Source organism: Petaurus breviceps, unplaced genomic scaffold (genome assembly GCF_028583685.1).
Source record: "Petaurus breviceps papuanus isolate PSGF00001 unplaced genomic scaffold, PetGlider_PUasm1.0 90537, whole genome shotgun sequence".
Classification (NCBI taxonomy): Eukaryota; Metazoa; Chordata; class Mammalia; order Diprotodontia; family Petauridae; genus Petaurus; species Petaurus breviceps.
This window is the reverse complement of record NW_027187271.1, coordinates 558,296-579,372: the sequence shown is the minus strand read 5'-3', so window position 1 is coordinate 579,372 and position 21,077 is coordinate 558,296. Positions and strand designations below refer to the sequence as shown.

The window sequence follows — 21,077 nt, the reverse complement described above, 5'->3', positions numbered from 1 at the left end:
AAAAAAAAAAATGTTAACTACCCAACATTTGCGATGGCTGAATAAATTGTATGTGAATGTAGAGGAACAAGAGTATATCAGGAGGAATGATGAATGTGAAGAATATATAGAAATAGAGGAAGACATATGAAATGTTGAACAAAGGAAAACCAGAAGACTTATATACATAATTACAACAGCTCTTTAAATGAATACAACAAAATAGATGTGAAAAATGCTGGACAATGTTGGTACTGACTTAATACTGCACATATCCTTATTTTCTTTTAGAAAATAGAAAACTGTAGTTTTCAGAGTATCAAGTCCTGAAATAAATCAAAGCCATGAATTGAATAATAAAGTGCCTTTAATTTAATTTAAAGTGCCTGAGTAGCAAACCTGCCACCCCAGGGGATGTCCAGTGGATTTCCCAACTCCAAGATCCATGCAAAAGCTTCTTATACCTTTAGGAGGGGGGAGGTAGCAAGGCCTGGTCATGAAATCCCAGCTGTCCTCAGCAATCTGAATAAGGAAAACCACATCATTTTGGTTGTTTTGCCCTTCATGTCATGAATCCCAGTGGAAGGGGGCAAGGACATCAGAGGCCTAGATCCCAGTTGAGCCAGATTCCCCCACAAGGCAAGATCTCAGGATGGGACTTAAGCCCAACCTAATTGACACTATCTTGCTGGAAATGCTGCTGACATTCTGACATTGCTATGGTCGTTGAGGTAGTGGCAGGTAACATAACATTTGATATTAACAATTTTCTGTCAAGATTAAGTCTGCATGTACAGGCAGTTGGCCAGCAGTTAAATGTCTACAATGTGCCAGCTGTCTTGGAAACAAAAATACAAGCTTACAGTCTAACTCGGGGGACAACATACCCATACATGGCACATTGGGTTCCACTAAGACTTTTGGGATATCCTGTATAGGAAACACCTACAAAGGTAACCAGATTGGGGGAAGTAGGGGAAGGGGAAAAGAACAGGAAAAGTCTCAAGCATTAAGTTATGCCTGAGATGAATCTTGAAGGAAATCATAAATTTCAGATTCTACATTTTGGGGAAATCAATTAGGAGTACAGTGGAAGTTTTTATGTATGATACATTGAATCAAAATATCAATTTTTTTAAAAATGGCCAAGATGTGAAAAATCTGAACTTGATTTTGCCCTTGGGGATGGGCAGGGAAAGGATGGCTGACATGGGAAAGCCTTTCTTGAAGGAGGTGAAAGAAACTAAAAGTAGGGGGCAGTTAGGTGGCGCAGTGAATAGAGCGCCGGCGGTGGAGTCAGGAGGACCTGAGTTCAAATTCGACCTCAGACATTTAAAACACACACACACACACACACACACACACACACACACACACACACATCGAGTGACCTTGGGCAAGTCACTTAATCCCAACTGCCCTGCCCTCCCCCCTCCATAAAAACAAAAAAAGAAAAAAAACTAAAGGTAGGCTTGGAGAAGAGCCCAATAAGTAGCTTTCATCGCTATCTCCATCCCCATGGCTTCTCAGAGACTAAAGGGTTCAGGACTCTGAACTGGACGAACTCTCCTCATCCCCTTCCCCCTAGTCTACTCAACCCAAGTCCCAGCTGAAGCAGGAACACGTGCAGCCCAACCTTAAAGCGAAAGATCTAGGCAAGAGCGCCCGCCCTTAAACGGAGGTTCCCCCCCACACCCATCCATGCGCGGTGACGTCAGACGCCGCTGTCACAGCCGGCGTTGGGGGGGGGGGGGTTTGGTGTGGGGGAGAATGGCCGCCGCCGCCGCCAGCGGGACCCCGGGAGGTAAGAGCCTTGGCCTCTTGCCGGCCTCCCCACCCCGCGCCAGGGGGCGCAGGTCCGCCGGTGCCGGCCCCAGAGGCTCTGCACCGCGGCGCCCCACCTCTAGCCCCTTGCACTCCCTTCCTCCTTCCTCCTCTTCTTCCTCCGTCCCTTCCCCCGCAGTAGGGGGCGCCGCTCCACACAGCCCCTGTCTGCCCCCTCTCCCGCCCCCCTGGATCCTCTGCTGGGGGACCTGCGGCCCCGAACCTCCTCCTGCCCCAGGGGCGCCCCTTCCCCACCCGGCTGCACCTGGGCGCCCCTGGAGGCGGCGCGCACCTCCCTGACCCTGAGCTTTGGCCCCATCCTGCCCTATCTGCACCAGCCCTTACCTGGCGGGCACCTTGCGTTTGTGCCCCGTGATGGCACCCTCTCGCCGAAACACACACATTCTGCCATCACCGGGCTTGTAATCCCCCCCAACCCTATCCAGCTTGGGTATCATTGCCCCATCCCCCTTCCCTCAGATACCCCAGCTCAGCTCCAAGCTAAGATGCCATCCCAAGCCTCTTCCCATCCCCCAGGAAAGTGGGGGGTGGGGTTTGGGCCGGGGTGGAGACAATTTGGTAGAAGTGGGATAGTAAGATAGGCGAAGGGATCTCAGAGAAAGGATATGGGGGTGCGATATATTCTTAATTTCTCTATGGGGTAGGGTGTATGACAGAAACGAGCTCTTGGGGTCTGGGGCATAGTACGGGGAAGGATGAACGAGCCCCAGCATCTCACCTGGGCTGAAGTCACAGTTGAGGAAAAGAGGAGGAGGCTAGAATAAGCTTTCAGTTAGGTCCTTCACTTAGAACTGCAAAAGGGTGGGGGAAAAAAAACAAAAAACAAAACAGGACAGTGTCAGGGAGCATACCAGGGCCTGGACCTTGTGACTTACCTTCTAAATTCTTTTTTTTTTTTCCCACCCTTTGTGACTTACCTTCTATGATCTAAATGTCTTACCTTCAGCTTCTCTCAACTCCCCTTCTCTCTAGTCCTTGTTCTTTTCTTTTATTTCTTTCCTTTTTTTTTTCTTTTTGGAGTGTGGAGGGCAGGGTAATTGGGGTTAAGTGACTTGCCCAAGGTCACACAGCTAGTTTTTTGTGTGTGTGTTAACTATCTGAGTCTGAATTTGAACTCAGGTACTCCTGACTCTAGGGCCAGTGCTCTATTCACTGCACTATCTAGCTGCTCCCTTGTTCTTTTCAGAGACTCAAATATTCAGGTCTGCAGCCTGTTCTTTGGGACATTTGCTACCTCGGAGCCATATGGTCCCTTAGGCACCAGTTTTCTACTCCCAGCTTTCTCAATCTTGTGAAAGACCCAGTTCTGGCTCCATTTCCTTCACCCATCATTCTTAGTTGCCATTCTTTACAGTGCAGTAGAAAGAGGGCTGGATTTGGACTCAGAAGACCTGGGTTTGAAATCCACTAACTAGGGTGGACAAGCCTCTCCAGGCCTCAATAAACTCATCTAGAAAATGAGGGAATTGGACTAGCATGATCTCTGAGGTCCTTCCCAGCTCTAAATTTGTTTCTCCATGACTTTGTTCCCTTGCCCTTATCCTCCGAATTATCCCATTTCTGATACATCTTGGTTCCCATTCCAAATCTCTGTTTCTCCAATCCCCTCTATCCTCCCTCCTTCACAAACTATTCTTCAGATCTATCTACCCCAACCCTTCCCTCCCAGGAATCACAGCTTCTCCAGGGGTTATGTTCTTTTCTTTTGGTTTTGTTTTTGTCTTTTTGGAGGGGGTAAGGCAGGGCAATTGGGGTTAAGTGACTAGTAAGTGTTAAGTATCTGAGACCACATTTGAACTCAGGTCCTCCTGACTTCAGGGCTGGTGCTCTATTCAATTCAACACCTAGCTGCACCATCCTATGTTCCTTTCTTAGGTGAGGTGGGAGAGGGGGAGATGCTGACTATAAGCCCGCCTTACCTTCTTTCAGAACATATATCCCCTCCCCCTGGCCCATCAGGCAGAGGGTGACCTTGCCATTTGGAGCTATTTCACCATGAATAACAAGGACACCACTGAGGTTGCTGGTGAGTTCTGTGCTGCTTTCTTCCCCCCCTCCCCCCCATACTCTAGGTTTCAAAATGTTAGGGTTGAAAAGAACCTTGTCAATCCTCTAGACTAATTTTTCTCATTCTCTAGTAAGAGTACACTGACCCCTGGTTTCCACTTCCCAGAGAACAGCCATCACCTGAAGATCTTTCTCCCCAAGAAGCTACTGGAGTGTCTTCCCAGATGCCCACTGCTGCCTCCTGAGCGGCTACGATGGAACACAAATGAGGTTCCTCAGGGATGCTAAATAGACAAGGGTGGGAGGAAAAGCTTTTGTCCTTGATCTAGGAGGCCCTGGTGGGCCGGAAGAAGGGAAGAGGTTTTTTTTTGTTTTTAGCAGGTATGTGTGTCTCACTGGCCACACTGTTAACAGTTAAGTGATTGAGCACCTACTACATTCAGGCACCATATCAAACATGGTCTTCAAGCTTCTTCAAGAAGCTTATAGTTAGTTGGGGAAAATTTAGTTATATAACTAGACCGTAAGCTCCTTGAGGGCAGGAACCCTGAACTATCTAATATAGTACTATGGTACAGTAATATAGTACTTTGAAGGTAGAAGAACTCAATGACTCTGCCTTGGTTCAGTGGGCTGATTTGGTATAAAAACATAATTTAGCTATCCATAGGTGATCATTGCCAAATAATAATCGTAGGTGCTATGGGATGTCACAGGATGGCTGGTGAGGGAGAGGCAACATGGTATAATTAAAAGAATGCTGTATTTGTAGACAGAGGCTCTGAGTTTATGGGCCTCAGTTTCTTCATTTGTAAAATGATGGGATTGGACTAGATTGACCTCTAAAGTTTCTTCTGGCTTCTGTATCCTCTAAGGCTTAACAGAATCTTGCATTCTGCCTTCTGAGGGCATGGACTGCTGCATTTTTTTCTTCATAGCCCATGTGCCCTGTATTAAAGCTTAAACCAAAGTTTAAACTTTTTTTTATATCACTATTAAGCTTTGTTTTTATCTAGTGATGTAAGTATGCAGAATAAAGTTACTCAGAGGGTTTGTTTGCTTTGTTTTGTTTTTCAATAATGAGCTACATTATCAGAAAGCCATATATGTGATAGCCACATTCTTTTTTTTTTAACCATTATAGTTATTCATTAATTTAAGCTTAATATTATGATTCCTAGGAAGCAATGAATTACCTAGCTGGTAATTAGGCCCTGGTGGCCTAAGAGTCCATGGTAATAGGGCAAGACATTGTTTTGCTGATCTTAGCTGTATTTGGCTCAAAGACTTCATGTTGGACACCCAGAAGATGAGTGGAAAGATGGGGAGCATCCAAATGGGGGATCATCATGAGTTGACTTGGAAGCTAGACTATTTTACATTTGTTGAGGGGTGGGGAGATGTGTGGCTAGGGTGAAGGGTTGGTCATGTAGAAAAATTAGCAGATTAGATTGGAGAGGAAGGTTAAGGGAATATATTATGCGTTGGGGGTGGGGAGGAGGAGAAGGAGGCAGGAATTCTTGGCTAAGGAATTTGAACTTTACCCAGTAGGCCAGGGGTGGGGAACCTGTGGCCTCCAGGCAAATCCCCTTGTTCTGTGAAGTTGGGATTCACTCAAGGCTGCAGGTTCCCCACCCCTGTTGTAGGCAGTGAGAAGCTGTTTAAATGCATTTGAACATATGGAATAACAGAGACATGACATGAGAGTGATTTTTTCATGAAGATTACTGATCTGACAGAAGAATAAAAGACTTGGGTGAGATGAATTAGGACTGCAGTAGTCCCAATTTTGAGATAATAAAGACCAGCACTACAGTAGAGGCAATGGCGGAAAGTATCTAGTTGGATTGGAGTGGAAGAAAAAGATCAGATTTTTTGTTATTGTTCTATTTATAAGTCAGGGAGAATAATCAGTTTTTGGAAAATCTTACTTAGCCCTTATGTGAAAGGCTCCTGGGGGAAAGAGAGGAGGTCATAATTTCTTTGTGTCAAGTCAGAGTAAATGGAGCCTGAGTTTCCTTATGGCAGTTGGAAGGGATAATCAAGGCCTTAATAGGGCCTATTCCCATGGATATTTCCTCCAGCATCCAGAACTTAGCAATGGGCAGACCTTTTGAGTTTTGACATGCCAGGGAGAAGAGTAAGGGTAGGAACTTGGAGAGAAAAGCTATAAAATAAGGGAGTTGGGGAGAGAATAAGGAGGGGATAGAGAACAGAATAAGTATTTTTTCCCTCATAGGAGATTGCCTCATACTTAATCACCTTTGAGAAGCATGATGAGTGGCTGTCTTGCTCCCCCAAGACCAGGTAAGGGGATTTGGAGGAGGGTGTTAAGGCTAAGGATACAGGATCCCAGAGCTGGCTTTATTTTCTTCTGTACTTCCCCAGGCCTCAGAATGGCTCCATCATCCTCTATAATCGCAAGAAGGTAAAGTACCGGAAGGATGGCTACTGCTGGAAGAAGCGAAAGGATGGAAAGACCACTCGAGAGGACCACATGAAACTGAAGGTGCAGGGCATGGAGGTAGGGGAAGGCACTTAAGAGTTTGGTGTCTAGTTCTCCTGTCTCTAGTTTTTAATCATTCGTGCCCTGGCTCATTCCTTAGAATTGAAGTGTTACTATATAGTCCCCCTTCCCAGTCTCAGTCTTAGGTCAACCATTTTACCTCTTGGGAAGTAGACTGGTTCCCCATTTCCTTCAGTAACCCAGTTGTCTGGGCCTTTTGTTTCTTACAGGAACTCATTTGTCCAGTCTCCTAGCTTCTTTGATATTTTCCTTAGAAATCCTTGTGTATGGCCTGAGTCGCAACTCTAGCTTTTGTCACCCCCCCTATTCTCAGTGTCCCAATACCTATTTCATGGATGTTCCTAGAAGGTTCTACTTTGAAAGTCCTGAATACCTCACCCCCTTCTTTTTTTCTCACCCCCTTGACTCTGTGTTATTTGGATTTAGGGGGAGCCTAAGTTCATGGGGGGGGGCAGGACTCTTGGGGGAGACAAGTCATTTGAAAGGTACTAAAGAGAAGAGGTGGGAAGCAGCCTTCCCCTCCAACTATCTCTTGGCAGTGTCTCTATGGCTGCTATGTTCACTCCTCCATTGTTCCCACATTCCATCGTCGCTGTTACTGGCTGCTACAGGTATTGAGGGGATTGGGGAGTCAGATTCTTGGGCAGTTTAGGGAGGAGTGAAGAGAGGAAAGACTGGGCTCTTAGAGAAGAAAGAAGTTGAATTAGAAGAAAGAGGGTTATGGACTAAGAAGGCCAAACACCCAGGCATTTGGGAGGAATGGGAGTTTATGAGGGAGGTGTAAGAGCTGAAGAGGCTGCTGGGGGAGGTGGAGAACAGAATTCTGGGAAGGGAACTAAGTATTATGGGGCGGAACATCTAGGTCCCAGTGTCCACTGGCACCCTGTGTCTACCATTGCTGCCCTCAGAACCCTGACATCGTCCTTGTGCACTACCTGAATGTCCCCGCCCTGGAAGATTGTGGGAAGGGCTGTGGCCCCATCCTTTGTTCCATCAGCAGCGATCGAAGGGAATGGCTCAAGTGGTCCAGGGAAGAGCTGGTGGGGCAACTGAAGCCCATGTGTAAGAACCCCAGAGTAAAAGTGGGTCTCAGGGTGCCCTCACAAAAGCCAAGACTACTCCCAGGTGCCTCTGGAGTGACCAGCTCTCCCTAACTAGTGAGGAGGTTTGATCCCTGGTGCTTGTCGGGAGCTGAAGTGCTGGTGGATTCTCAAGGCTTTGAATTGCTGAAGTGGTGGGAGTAAGGGAAAGAAACGGACTACATATCCCAGGAATACTTGGAATAGCTACCTTTTCTCAGGCTACTAGTCCCATGGCTTCATGGGAGTTGTAGTCCAGTGAGGGAGAGAGGGACAGCAAGGGGAGCTTAGGGGCTGGATTTTCTTAGGTTCACACAGCAGGCCCTCCCTCCTCCCCTTTTCAGTTCATGGCATCAAGTGGAGCTGTGGGAATGGGGCAGGTGAGTTCTCAGTGGAACAGCTGGTGCAGCAGATTCTGGATACCCACCAGGCCAAGCCCCTGCCCCGTACCCATGCCTGCCTCTGCAGCGGAGGGCTCGGTTAGTGACGGGACCCAAGGGCTCCCTCTGACTCTGAGTTCTATTCCCCACTGGAGACACAAACACCCTTTATATTTGTTTGCATGCTAATTTATATATGTTTTGCACATTGTTTCCTAATAGTACAGTGGGACTAAGGACTTCTTCTCTAGGCCCCACCTTTTCTTCAGGAAATGTCTTCCCAGGCCTTTGGCCAGTTTCTCAATCTGTCATTTATCTTTGTGACCCCCAGTCTCTGTGCACTATTCATGCATAGGCATCAGCTCACTGCCTTTTTCTTTCTCTCCACCAGCTTGTTTTCCCCTAGCAATTCCCCTGTGCTCTTCTCCCTGCAGTGCCTCTCCAGCCAGAATTTGTGGCATCTTTGCTTCCCCCTAATGGCCAAGTCATTATTACACATCTATGTATATCCAAGTCCTAATGGATAGAAAATCTCCACTGGAGAAAAATTGGAAAGTTGTCTTACTCTACTCCTTTTCTTTCTTCCCTACCCCATTCTTCACTACAGGTTCCACAGGGAGCCTACCCCACAAATGCAGCAATACCAAGCACCGAATCATCTCCCCTAAAATTGAGCCTCGGACCTTGGCCATACCTCCAATCCCACCTCCAAGACCCCCTGAACCCCTTCAACAGGCTGTCCCACCCCTTACTGAACCCCATGAGCTTCCCAAGGTTGATACCTCACCCTCTTCCTCCTCTTCTTCTGGCTTTGTTGAACCCCCTGAAATTAGCCCTAGACCTCCAATAACTACAGGAGGGCTGCCTAGGGCGGGACCTGCTCTCCTCCTCCTGACAGGTTTGGAACAACTCACTGGGGGTTTAACTCCCAGCAGGCACTTGGCTCCTCAGCCTGAATTTGGGCCCTCCCTGGGCCTGGCCCTGGTCCTAGGCCCTCAGCCTCCTGCCCCACCTGGCCCTCCTAGTCCTGCCTTTGATCCTGATCGATTTTTCAACAATCCTAGTCAAGGCCAGACTTATGGAGGTGGGCTGGGGGTGAGTCCCAATTTCCCTGAGGCAGAGGCAGCCAGAACACCTTGCCCAGCCCTGGAACCTGCTGCTGCTCTGGAGCCTGTGGCATCAGATCAAGGGACTACTGCTAAGCCTGGAGAAGGAAGAGAAGGGAACCAATTCTTTATCCGAGATGATGCAGGTGGGGAGGGAACTGGGCCTGCTACAGTCTCCTCATCCCCATCCATGGAGTCATCGGCCAGGCCTGGAAGAGGTGAAGGGCTGTTTGGAGGACCAGGGGGGACCGGTGAACTAGAGACTTTCAGCTTGTCTTCCTTCCCAGACCTCATGGGGGACCTGATCAGTGAGGAGGCTCCAGGGGCTCCTGGCCCTCCAGCTCTTAGCGTTATCACTGACTTCTCTCCTGAGTGGTCCTATCCAGAGGTGAATATCATATTCATTCATCATTCCTCCTCATTACTTGCTGTCCCATTCCCACCCTGAGCCTAGCCCCTAGGTCACTCAAACCTAAGTTTCCACTGTAACCATAGCCCTGTAGTCTATGATCTAGATTCCTTAACTTCCCTCAAATTTTTATGGCATGCATGTGGCCTATCTTGTTTTCTATCCTCTTTCTCCCTTAATTACCTTAATATATACAGGTGCAGTTTTGAGCTTAAGTAGATTAAAACTGCACTAAGATTTTTGGGACATCCTGTATATTATCCAGGAGGCTTTCCCATTCTCTGATGACTCTGTGTTTGGATTGGAATATTTGCTTGTTCACAGGGTGGGGTCAAGGTATTGATCACAGGTCCTTGGACGGAGGTCTCAGAGCGTTATTCTTGTGTCTTCGACCACATCCTTGTGCCAGCCTCACTTGTCCAGTCTGGTGTCCTGCGCTGCTACTGCCCTGGTATGGAGGAGTGGGAAGTACTGATCAGACAGGTCAGGGTGGGATGGTCTCCAGATGCCTTATCAGGAGATTCACTGTTAAAGATTGGAGGCTGGAGACTTAATATGGGGAAACCCAGAAGGTCACCAAGGCTACATGTGAAATTAGTCTCTGTCCTTTTCTCCAGAGTATCCAGGACTAAGAAGGCAGCATGGGGCAAGGGAAGGAATCCTGGGCTTGGAGTTAAAAAACTTGGCTTCTAGTCTCAGCTGAGCTCTACTTATTCACTATGTGCCTTAGCCAAGTCAGTGTCACTTACCCGAACCTCATCTTGTATTGTCTGGTCTCTAAGACTGTTCCTAACTTTGTACATCTATGGAGTTAAGGGGTCTGACAACTTTAATCCAAGGTAGAAGAAGAGAGAAGAGGTCTAGGGCACTTAGAGAGAGAAAGGGATAGTGGAAAAAACTCAAGTCATAGCTCTACCACTTACCAGTTATATGATAATAGGCAAATAATTTCCTCTTATGTAAAGTATAAATGATTCTTGTCACTCTAACTTCAAATGATTGTTGTGCTTTGCAATCTATAAAGCACTGTGTAGATGTGAGCCACTGTTCCTATTATTGACTTTCATCCCAACATGTAAAATGAACCCTGGCCTCATAGCCCAGATCCCATTGCCAGAGAAACATCTCTACCCTATCCTAACATGCCTATCAACCAGAATTAGAGAAAAATCTCGGAGATTTCACCCCTGATGAATAGAAAGATGAGGTCTCTAAAGCAATCCAGGAATCATAGGAATGACCTGCCTTTGTTGTATGTGGGTATCCCACCCCTGCCAATACTGCCACCTTGTGAGTTGGAAGGCTTGGGGATGAAAAGCGAAGAGTTGGGCTTTCTTAGCTTCTAGTCTAGGCAGTCAAGACTTTAAGTTTTACACTCAGGAGGCCATGATAATCCCCAGGTCATGAGCCAAACTAGACCCCACTCCTCGGAAACTTTGTTCACTTACTCTGTAGTGAAATTGGATGGAAGCTGAGGGGGAGAACAGTATGATCTCTATCAGTCAGGGTGTATCAGAGACTGACCAAAGACTTGGAGTCACCATTGCTAGGGAGCACATTTCACCTAATATCCAGGTTTGCTGGGGCCTCTGGGAGACATAAGACAAAGGAAAGAGTATAGGTAGGATAAGAACTTGGTACTTGGATCCAGGTCTTTGGGTCTCTGGCAGGGTTTATCTCAATAAGAGAAACTGATCTTCTTTTCCCTCCTCCTTTGTCTTTCCTAGCTCATGAGGCAGGGTTGGTGTCTCTTCAGGTGGCAGGAGAAGAGGGCCCACTCTCTGCCTCTGTGCTCTTTGAGTACCGTGCCCGCCGTTTTTTAGCTCTTCCCAGCACCCAACTAGACTGGCTATCCTTAGATGGTGAGTACTTAAGCCCCCCTGCACCTAGACATCCACACCTGTAACCCTGTACTTCACTTCTCTCTCCTTACCCTCAGTTCCCATTTCTTTCAGGGATTTGGTTGGGTATCTAGTCTGCCAGTCAGTAAGCACCTGCTATATGCCACACACTATACTAAGCACTGGGATTACAAAGAAAGGCAGAAGATAGTCCCTGCCCTCAAGCTCACAATCTAATGGGGAAGACAGCATGCAAACAACTATATACAGGTGTGCTGTATACAGGACAAATAGGAAATAATCAACAGAAGGAAAGTACTAGAATTAAGAGGGTTTGGGAAAGGCTTCCTGTAGAAAGTAGGATTTTAGTTGGAACTTGAGGGAAGTCAGGGGGAGGAATGAAGAGGGGGAGGACTCTAGGCATGGGAGACAGTCAGTGAAAATGCCCAGAGTTGAGAGATGTAGTGTCTTGTTCCAGGAACAGGCAGGAGGCCCATATCACTGGATTTAAAAGTATGTAGGAGGGCAGTAAAGTATAAGAAGACTGGAAAGGTGGGACAGGTGGCTTGATTATGGGGGGCTTTGAACATCAAGTAGAGGATTTTATATTTGATCCAGAAGGTAATAAGGAGCCACTGGAGTTTATTGAGTTTTAGGGGGTGGGGAGGAATGTTAGACCTATGCTTAAGAAAATCACTTGGACAGAATCCTCTAGCTTCCAGCTTTCCAGTCATGTCCAGGGCCTAGTTCTAGTTTTTTCTTGATCTATAACTGGCTTCTTCTCTACTTCTTTCTTAGATTTCTTGGACTCCATCTCTAAGCCCTGGGACTTTTTCTGTTTTCCTCTCTGGGTTTGGCTATTCCTGTCTGCAGAACATTCTTTCTTGGGGTCTGATGCTTGGGCAGATAGTTTTTCATAGTTACTTTGTCATTCTTTGTCTTGGTGTTTTGTCCCATTTCTTGTTCCCTCTTCAGCCCTTCTTATAGGAAAAGGAGGCTATCATGTAGTGTAGTGAATAGCAGTGGACCTGAAGTCTAGAGATGTGGCTTCAAATACCAGATCATTCACTTAACAGCTGTGCGACTTTGGGCCACTTTCCTTCTTTGTAAAATGAGAATTTTGTACCATAGGTACATTATGTACCTAACAGCATTATTGTGAAGAAAATTTTTTATGAACTAATAATGTGCTTTTACAAACCCATCATCATTTGTGTCCTATTATGACAGTTTTTTTTCTGGTGAAGTTCTCAGTGTTATAAGTCTTGGGAATTTCTGTACCCAAAGCACTGACTTTGGATTCAAGGTTCAAGTTCTGCCTCTCTGACACCTGTGTGACCTTGGGCAAGTCACTTAGTTTCCTCATCTGCTTAGATGGCTTCTGAGGTCCCTTTTAGCTCTGGATTGTATGAACCTGAGATTCTGTCTTATTAACTCCTTTTCTTCATATTTGTGTTTTTTCCTCTCAGTTTTCTTCTAAGTTTTTCCCCTCTTGTCATTATATTTTCAAATCTTACTGGATCTTTGTTTCCTGCACTTTCTCTATATTACTTCAGTTTCTGTCCATCTTACACCTTGTCAACATAAGTGCTTCCATCCTCCACCTATCCCTTCTCAGCCATGTCAAGCACAACCATACTCATCCTTCCCCCTCCACACCCATCATCTCCCACAAGGGGAGGGTTTTAAATGACTCTCCATGGCCTCTTGTGGGAAGCAGTAACTTAAGAGGAGGGACTCTGGAGTTGCCAGGCCTCACTGTGGAGGCAGAGGTAGTGTTGGGGGCAAGGAGAAGAGATAGAGAACCTCTGGGAGATGTGGCATAAAGGGGGAACTGTTTTGAACAAAGTAGGAGAGATTTCCAAAACCCATTATCCAACCCTTTGTCATTCTCTCTGTATTATCACATAAACTAATTGGGGATCTAGATGTTTAAGTTGTATTCTGAGTCCTGGCACCCTGGGTTTTTGGAGGTATCTTTCCTTCTTGGGTATCCTTTTCCTGCCAGATCTTGGGATACTTCTTGTTTTTGGTATTTGGAAGGTTGTTCAAATCCTTTCCCAACTCATTCTCCTATCCTTTTGCCCCACAAGACAACCAGTTCCGGATGTCCATACTGGAGCGCCTAGAACAGATGGAAAAACGGATGGCAGAAATGGCAGCAGCTGGACAGACTCCTCCCCCAGGTTCTGACCCTCACCCAGTACAGGTATTTGGAGAGAGGGAAGGTGGAATAGTTGTTGTACCTTCTCTAAGCAAACAGCTGTAGTGTTTGTCCCCACCTTACTTTCCTTCCTTCCTCTGCATCTTCTGACCTCTTTAGCCTGGTGCCCCTCTCCTCTTCCTGATACACTGTGTCTCCCAACACTACCTTCTCCTCTTCCAAGGGTGGCTATTCTGGATGCCATCTTGGCATGCCTACTCCTCAAACTATTTCTGGTCTAGAAAGGGGGAGAAACTGGGGAAGGTAATGGGGGGATCTTCAAAGTTCTGGGGGTCCTGATTTATACCAGTGAACTGGCAGCTGTGTGGCACTGTTTTAGGGACAAGGACACTTAGCTGTCTGACCAGAATGGAGAACTAAGACACAGAAGGCCTGGTTTCCAGAGGGAAGTGGAGACTGAGGATAGAATTAGAAAATGGAAGTAAGAGAATAATATCTGGGTCTCAGTAGGTGAATGAGACTAGAGAGTTGGATTAGGGCTATTTGAGGATTATGGGAGAGGATATTTGGGTGCCTGAGTCAAGAGGCAGAGTTAGTGAGTACTAATCTAGATGGTTGGCAGCTGGAAATCCAAACACCTGGGCCCCTAAGATCAGCAGAAGCCTCAAGACCAAAATCTAGGCCCATGGATGAGGGTGTGTGTATTACAGGGAGGTGTCCCGGGGCCTGGGTTTGAGGCCCGTGTGGTGGTCCTAGTAGAACGTATGATCCCTCGTTATGGCTGGCGGGGCCCTGATCACCTGGTTCACGGGGGACCCTTCCGGGGTATGAGTCTCCTTCACCTGGCAGCAGCCCAGGGCTATGCCCGTCTCATTGAGACCCTGAGTCAGTGGAGGTGAGTACAGGTTGGGAAGGGAAAGGGTTGGGAGTGGGTTGGAATGTGGAAAGCCAGAGTAGTAGATCCAGGGTCAGAAAGAGTCAATGAAGTGGGGGGCAGGGTTATTGTAGGTGAGCAAGATGGGACTGAGGAGAGGTTAGAAATTGGGAACCAAGAAAATGTAGATGCCCTTAGTCCTTGTCTCCTAGGTTTAAGTACTCCATAACACGTTAATCTCTTAAAGTGTTTTGACCCCACCCACACCCTCACTCCTTTGCCCAATGACTTGCCCTTCTAGATGTCTTGACCTCTGGTCCCTTGTCTCCTTGATGTCTGCCCCTCTTAGTCCAACCTCAGCCTGCACCTACCCTCTTGTGCTCTGATTGGCTTCCCTTATCTCTGTTCTTCTCTTGCCACCCTCCAGGACTATGGAGGCAGAAAGCCTGGACCTGGAGCAAGAGGTGGATCCACTTAATGTGGATCATTTCTCCTGTACTCCTTTGGTAAGGAGACCAGATTCCTGGTCCCTCAGTGGCTACTAAAACTGGGATAGGTGTGTGGGAAGAGAGGAAATAGTGAGGCTGTGGGGTTCATAAGGCCTAAGTCCTTTGAGGAGAAGAGGGGCAGAGGGGCAGAGGGATATGGAAAAAAAATCATGGGCTGAATGGCTGAGTTTCTAGGAGGAGGATAAAGGTATTTGTGTCTAGTACTTACAGTCTGTTCTTCCATCCTAAACCCTCCCTTTCCTAGATGTGGGCCTGTGCCCTAGGGCACCTAGAGGCTGCTGTGCTCCTTTTCCGATGGAACCGACAGGCACTGAACATCCCTGATTCTCTCGGCCGACTGCCCCTGGGTGTGGCCCATTCCCGGGGGCATGTACAACTTGCCCGATGCCTAGAAGAGCTACAGAGACAGGAGGCTTCAGTTGAGTCACTGCCTGCCCCATCACTACTCTCTGCCAGCCCTGACACTGGTGAGGATGTTGCTAGGGAACAGGGGAGAAAAAAGGAATGGAACTGAGAAATGTGAGAGGGGAGGGAAGCTGTGGGGCAGGGAGCAACTTAGAGGAAGAGAGATAGGATGGATGGGGGAAACAAATGCAGCCAGAAGTCTAGAAAGTGAAAGAAGGAAGGTAGGAGACAAGTAGTAGCATAGAACTAGGGAAGAGTTCTGGGCGTGGGCATGAGGAGAAGAAAGGGTAAAAGATGTAGGAGGGAACTAGAAGGTCACCTTGGACAGCACCTGCCTTGATCATAAATACTTTTTGAATTGCTGAATCCTTCCCTGTTCTCCCACCCTTCTAGGTCTGAGCAGTGTCTCCTCACCTTCAGAGCTGTCAGATGGCACGTTCTCTGTCACTTCAGCCTACTCTAGTGCCCCAGACGGCAGTATCCCACCTGCTTCTCTGCCTCCTTCTGAGGGAGCCACTGAGGTGACACAGCCAGGCCAGTCTCCTCATGGTCTGGCTGAGACTCCTAGCCTACTCATGGATTATAAGGCCAGTAACCCCAAGGGGCTTCCCACACCCCCCTCTGTGAGTGAGGACTCCAGAGTAGAGGCTCCAATCCAGGGTTATGGGGCCAGTTCAAAGGGAGCCAATAGCCATCAGGCTGTGGACATAATACAGGTATTTATCAAACTGGGTCTGGGGAGTGAGGATTTGGGGGTATTCATGAATGAGGGTAGAGGAGAGGGGGTTAGATAAAGCAGAGCAATTTGGGAGCACCTATGATGGGACCAAGAGCTCCCTTTCTGGAGTATTTTGGACCTGGAAGGCATTGGGGTGGACAAAGTTGACCTGTGTTTTTTCAGTCCCTGTGAGCCTTGCCCCAAAGTAAGGAACAATGGTAAGCTCACAATAAAAGCTTATAAACTCTTCAGAATGAAAAAAATGGATTTTTCATTTATCTCATCATTGTTGACAAACATTTATTTAGTATTATATGTATTGTGCTATGTTTTGTTATAAGGCACAGCCTTACCCATGAGGTGTTATAGTCTAATTAGGACAGGCATATACATAAAAAAATTAAATAAGGAAGTTAAATAAAAGAAAGGTAGTATATGCTTAGTGTCAAACATGGTATTTTGGTAGTAAATTCACAGGAGAGAGCAGTCACCAAGGGAAAGCTAAGAAAGGCTTTCTAGAGGATATGGTAAAACCTGAGCTGGACCTTTAAAGAAGGATTAGGCTTAAGAGAAGAGGAGAGGGGAAAAGATTTAAGACAGGAACAATAATATGAGCAAAGGTAGCAATAAACATGGAATAATGAATAGATTAATTTGGCTGAAGTGGAGGGTTTTTTAGGGCATGGGGAGGCAGTTTAGAGTCATTAATACTAGGCTAAGGAGTTTGGACTTCATTCCTAGAATGTGTTGTCCCAACGGGAAGATTATAAATCCCTAAAGGGCAGAGAACTTTCTCTTTTTGTCTTCTACTTAGTGCCTGTTGTTGTTCAGTCCTGTCCAACTTTTTGTTTCCCTGTGGACCATAGCATTCTAATGCTTTCCATAGAGTTTTCTTGGTAAAGATACTAAAGTGTTTTGCTATTTCCTTCTCCAGTGGATTAAGACAAACTGAGGTTAAGTGACTTGCCCAGAGTCACACAGCTAGTAAGTGTATGAGACTAGATTTGAATTCAGGTCTTCCTGATTCCAGGCCCGACACTATCCACTGAGCCACCTAGCACTGTGCTATAATAGTAACTCAGTAAGTATTGTAGCATGATCAGAGAAATAAAGGAATTAGAAGGAAAGGCCTAGGTGGAGCCTCAGCCAATGACAATGAAAAAGTTTTGTAAAGCTTGGAGATAGGATCAGGGCCTATTCATTTATAAGGCAGGATGAGTAGCTGAAAACATCTTTCATGTTTTTCACTAGATGGACATGATCTCCCTGGCCAAACAGATTGTTGAGGCAACACCAGAACGGATTAAACAGGAAGACTTTGGAAGTGCCCCTGAGACTGGAGGCCCCCCTCAAGAACAGACTGGGGCCATGGGGCTCAGTGAGACTATGTCCTGGTTGTCTAGTTACCTGGAGAATGTGGACCACCTCCCTATCATCACCCAGCACAGGTGACCACACTCAGGGTGGGTCCTATGGCCATTTCCCTTAAAATTGGACAAGGAGGAAGCAGGGGACCCAGCTACTTTGGATAGACCAGACATAATCTCTGATGTTCAGTCTAGAAAAGGCCCCAGTTGAGACCTTACCCACAGTTCTGGACGCCTGAAAAGGAATAATACCTCTTTAAACTCAGTGATCAAGCAGCATCCCTCCACAGAAAGCCCTAAGGTGGGAAGGAAGAAGAGGTGGGCCCCAATCTGATACCCTTCCTCCTCCTTTCCCTGAAGCAGTGAGCTGCCCTTTGAGCGGGGTCACTTGGCTGCTCCCCCTGCCCCATCGTGGGCAGAGTTCCTTGGGGCCTCAGCCAATGGGAAGATGGAAAGTGACTTTGCACTGCTGACACTGTCTGATCACGAGCAACGGGAACTGTATGAAGCAGGCCGTGTCATCCAGACTCCCTTCCGCAAGTACAAGGTTGGGGGGAAATAGGGGTGGTAGAACCAGAAGAGATACACGGGTCACAGTGTTAGGTTGAGGATAGGGGAAAAGCCAATAGGCGCACTTCCATCATTAATTATCATGTGGGCTATAAAGAGTGCTAGGTGCCGGGCGGCTAGGGGGTGCAGTGAATAGAGCACCGGCTCTGGAGTCAGGAGGACCCGAGTTCAAATCCGGCCTCAGACACTCAACACTTACTAGCCTTGTGACCTTGGGCAAGTCACTGAACCCCAATTGCCTCTCCAAAAAAAAAAAGTGCTAGGTGATGTTTGACATGGTAGGGTGGGGTAAGATATGCTTACTGGAATAATGTGACTAAGATAACTGAATGAGTAAAAGGAAGAAATGGGTGCTGGAGAGAAAGAACAGAGTGTGGATCAGTTTCTGGGTATATGGAGCAGCAGTAAATAAAAGGGAAGAGAGGCATTCCAAGTGTGGGCCCTGAGAGCCAATTCTGTATTCAACACCAGCCCTAGTACTAATCCCCATAGGGAGATGATGTTATTTTGGAAACTGGAATGATAAAGCCCCAGAAGATGTGAGATTTCTGAATGGCATAGTTTCTGCATAGGAAAAGATCGTATTCAAGAAAAAGTCAGTGGACTCATTGTGATCCTAATTGTTAGCAAGTGGTAAAATGTGTATTTGGGAGCATATGTTAGGTCTGTATGCCCATGCAGCTCAAGAGGGATCAGTCTTAGATGGAGTCTAGAGTCAGAAGTTGGGAAGATCATATTGGAGCCCATGGTTGTTAGTTATGATAGAATAATTAGGTTCCAGACACAGGTCATGCTAAGGAGTCAAGGATCACGTAAGAGGACCACAGGACAGGTCTGTGAAGGTTAAATGTGGTGGGAAACCATGATCTTAGGGATAAGATAACCCTGTCCCTGTGGGAAAATGTTGGGACAGAAGGTCTTTAAGTTTCCCCTGCTCCACCCACCCCCAAGGGCCGTCGACTAAAGGAGCAACAGGAGATGGCAGCTGCTGTGATCCAGCGCTGTTACCGAAAGTACAAGCAGGTAAGATATACTGTCCCACCTCCAAATACACACCACTTCCTGAGCCCCTCTGTAGCTTAGTTTGGCTCTAACTCTACTTCTCTTCCCACAAGCTAACATGGATTGCACTTAAGGTAACTAAGGGAGTATTTGAGAGTGAGGGACATATATGGCAGATGGATCTCTTCTCACAAAGTCCTGCATTGATCTTGGATTGAGATTAAGCTTTTAGGTTCTCTGCCTCTTTGGGAGACTCACCTAAAGTAAATAAAATAGCTATGGACTACAATGGATTCATATACTGCCTCAGATATTTAGTAAATGTATGATTACAACTTCAGAACCTCAGTTTCTTCATGCTGTAAAATGCAGATAATATCTATATTAAATACTTCAGGGTGGTTTTGAGGAAAGTGCTTTTCAAACCTTAAAACATCATAAAAATGTGAGTTATTTGTCTCTCTCCACCCATGTTGCTGTCTCTCTTTTGGTCATGTTTGGTTTCCACTTCCTGAATTCTGTCCTCCAGTTTGCACTCTATAAGAAGATGACCCAAGCAGCCATCCTGATCCAGAGCAAATTCCGAAGTTACTATGAACAGAAGCGATTTCAGCAGAGTCGACGGGCAGCCGTACTAATTCAACAGCATTACCGTTCTTACAGATGCCGACCTGGGCCCTGCCACCGGCCTCCTGGGCCCTCAGGACCTCTGCCTCCCCGTAGCAAGTAGGTTCCTGAGCCCCTCAGTTATGACAGGTCCCAGACACCATAGAAAACTGCTGCCTTACAGGGTACACCCAACTTTCCTCTTCTCCCTATTGTAGTTGTCAGAAACCTTGTCTTCCTTATACCTAAAATTTCACTATATTAGGCTGTCTATGCACTCACTGTCTTGACCTCCCCTTTGCTATCCAGTTTCCTCAGAGAGGTGGTATTGAAGAGGAGCCTGTACACTCCTTTATCTTGTTAGCTTCTCTCTCTCTCTCTTTCCAGAGGCTCCTTCCTCACCAAGAAGCAGGACCAGGCAGCTAGGAAAATCATGCGTTTCCTGAGGCGCTGTCAACACAGGTACCTAGCCCTCCTCAACTACCTTATTTTCCCATTAAAGTCCAATTTCCTTTCTCTTCTCATTCATTCCCCCCAACCATTTCTTTCTTTTTTTAAAAATTATTTAGTGTTTTATTTTTCCCCAGTTAGATGTAAAAACAGTTAACATTCATTTTTAAAACTTTGAGTTCCAAATTCTCTCCCTTCCTCCCTCCCCACACCCCCTTATTGATAAGGCAAGCAATTCAATATAGATTATACATGTGTAGTCATGCAAAACATTTCTATATTAGTCACCAGTCATTTCCTTCTAAGACCCTATTACTTGGCCTCTTTTTACCTCTCCCCCATAGGATGAAGGAGCTGAAGCAAAGCCAGGAGCTAGAGGGTCTCTCCCAACCTGAACTGGCCACCTGATACCCCACTACCACCACCACCACCACCACCACCACCTTGAGGAGAGGTGGTCTTTACAGGGATAAGATCCCTTGTTGGAATAGGAGACAGCTTCCCTCCAAGACTCCATGGAGCCTCTTCCCTCTGTAGGACTCTCCTCTTACCCTCTTTTAAGTGTTTGTTTCCCCACCTCCTTCCAGTATTCCTGTCTCTCTTGCCTTCTCCTTCCCCCATTTTTACTGGCCTTGACCTCTAGTCTGACCTACACCTTAATTTTCAGCGGTGATCTGTCAAGCCCCTGCTTCTGCTCCCCCTGCACCTGTGAAGGGCTCCCCCTTTTGCCTGCCTGCCTTACATGTTTCTTTCAACAGTCAGCTTCTGAAAGTCTCTCCCAGTTTCCCATTCCCATACGTACTTCTTGGATTTTCTATCTGTCTGCCGTGTCTCAGCCCAGTCACTCACATCTCTGATCCCTGGAGAAATCTTGGCATGATTCTTTGTCTCGGCGCCTGCCCTGTCACTTCTGTATCCTGACTCTCGGTCTCTTTCTGCCCCTCCCTCTCATTTCTCCCCCCCCCCTTCCTCTTATTGATGGGGTAGGGAGAATAGAGGAGGTGTAAATAACAAGTATTGTACGGAACTGTGAGGGATGGGGGTGGTGGTGCATGGGCCAATTGCTCCCCCACCCCGGGTTCAAAATGGGGAGGGGTGTCTCCTCATCTCCACCCCATTGCCCAGATGGTCACTGTTTCTAAGTGTGCATGGGCTTGGTTTGTACAACTTGCCATTAAAACATCGCTGCAACTGTCCGACTCCTGCTTTTGTTTGGGGAGGGGGCGAGGGGGAGAGGAG

General features: G+C 46.9%; 1 protein-coding gene and 1 long non-coding RNA gene across 12 annotated transcripts in view; one reads left to right on the top strand and one right to left on the bottom strand.

The window, feature by feature from the left end:
- LOC138142199 (uncharacterized) overlaps positions 1 to 3,746 on the bottom strand; it is a 14,538-nt gene extending 10,792 nt beyond the window's left edge. Inside the window, exons 1-2 of the long non-coding RNA XR_011163378.1 lie at positions 2,149 to 3,746; positions 444 to 501 (exon numbers count right to left, since the gene is read on the bottom strand). This is a non-coding gene — a long non-coding RNA (uncharacterized lncRNA). The remainder of the gene's footprint in view (positions 1 to 443; positions 502 to 2,148) is intronic.
- CAMTA2 (calmodulin binding transcription activator 2) lies at positions 1,677 to 21,034 on the top strand. 11 transcript variants are annotated; one of them, XM_069063189.1, is made up of 23 exons: positions 1,677 to 1,783; positions 3,754 to 3,850; positions 3,998 to 4,101; positions 6,071 to 6,138; positions 6,220 to 6,355; positions 6,898 to 6,969; positions 7,267 to 7,420; positions 7,782 to 7,916; positions 8,425 to 9,311; positions 9,657 to 9,783; positions 11,060 to 11,194; positions 13,267 to 13,382; positions 14,048 to 14,232; positions 14,639 to 14,717; positions 14,965 to 15,187; positions 15,519 to 15,841; positions 17,095 to 17,291; positions 17,574 to 17,757; positions 18,732 to 18,803; positions 18,896 to 18,916; positions 19,312 to 19,508; positions 19,776 to 19,850; positions 20,183 to 21,034. In XM_069063189.1, the coding sequence occupies exons 2-23, from the start codon at positions 3,820 to 3,822 to the stop codon at positions 20,244 to 20,246; spliced, it is 3,585 nt and encodes a 1,194-aa protein (XP_068919290.1). In that variant the 5' UTR covers positions 1,677 to 1,783; positions 3,754 to 3,819; the 3' UTR covers positions 20,247 to 21,034. The 11 variants fall into 11 exon arrangements, with proteins under 11 accessions (XP_068919290.1, XP_068919289.1, XP_068919294.1 ...); XM_069063188.1 differs by having other exon boundaries at positions 17,571 to 17,757; XM_069063193.1 differs by lacking the exon at positions 6,898 to 6,969.
- Positions 21,035 to 21,077: the final 43 nt, after the last annotated feature.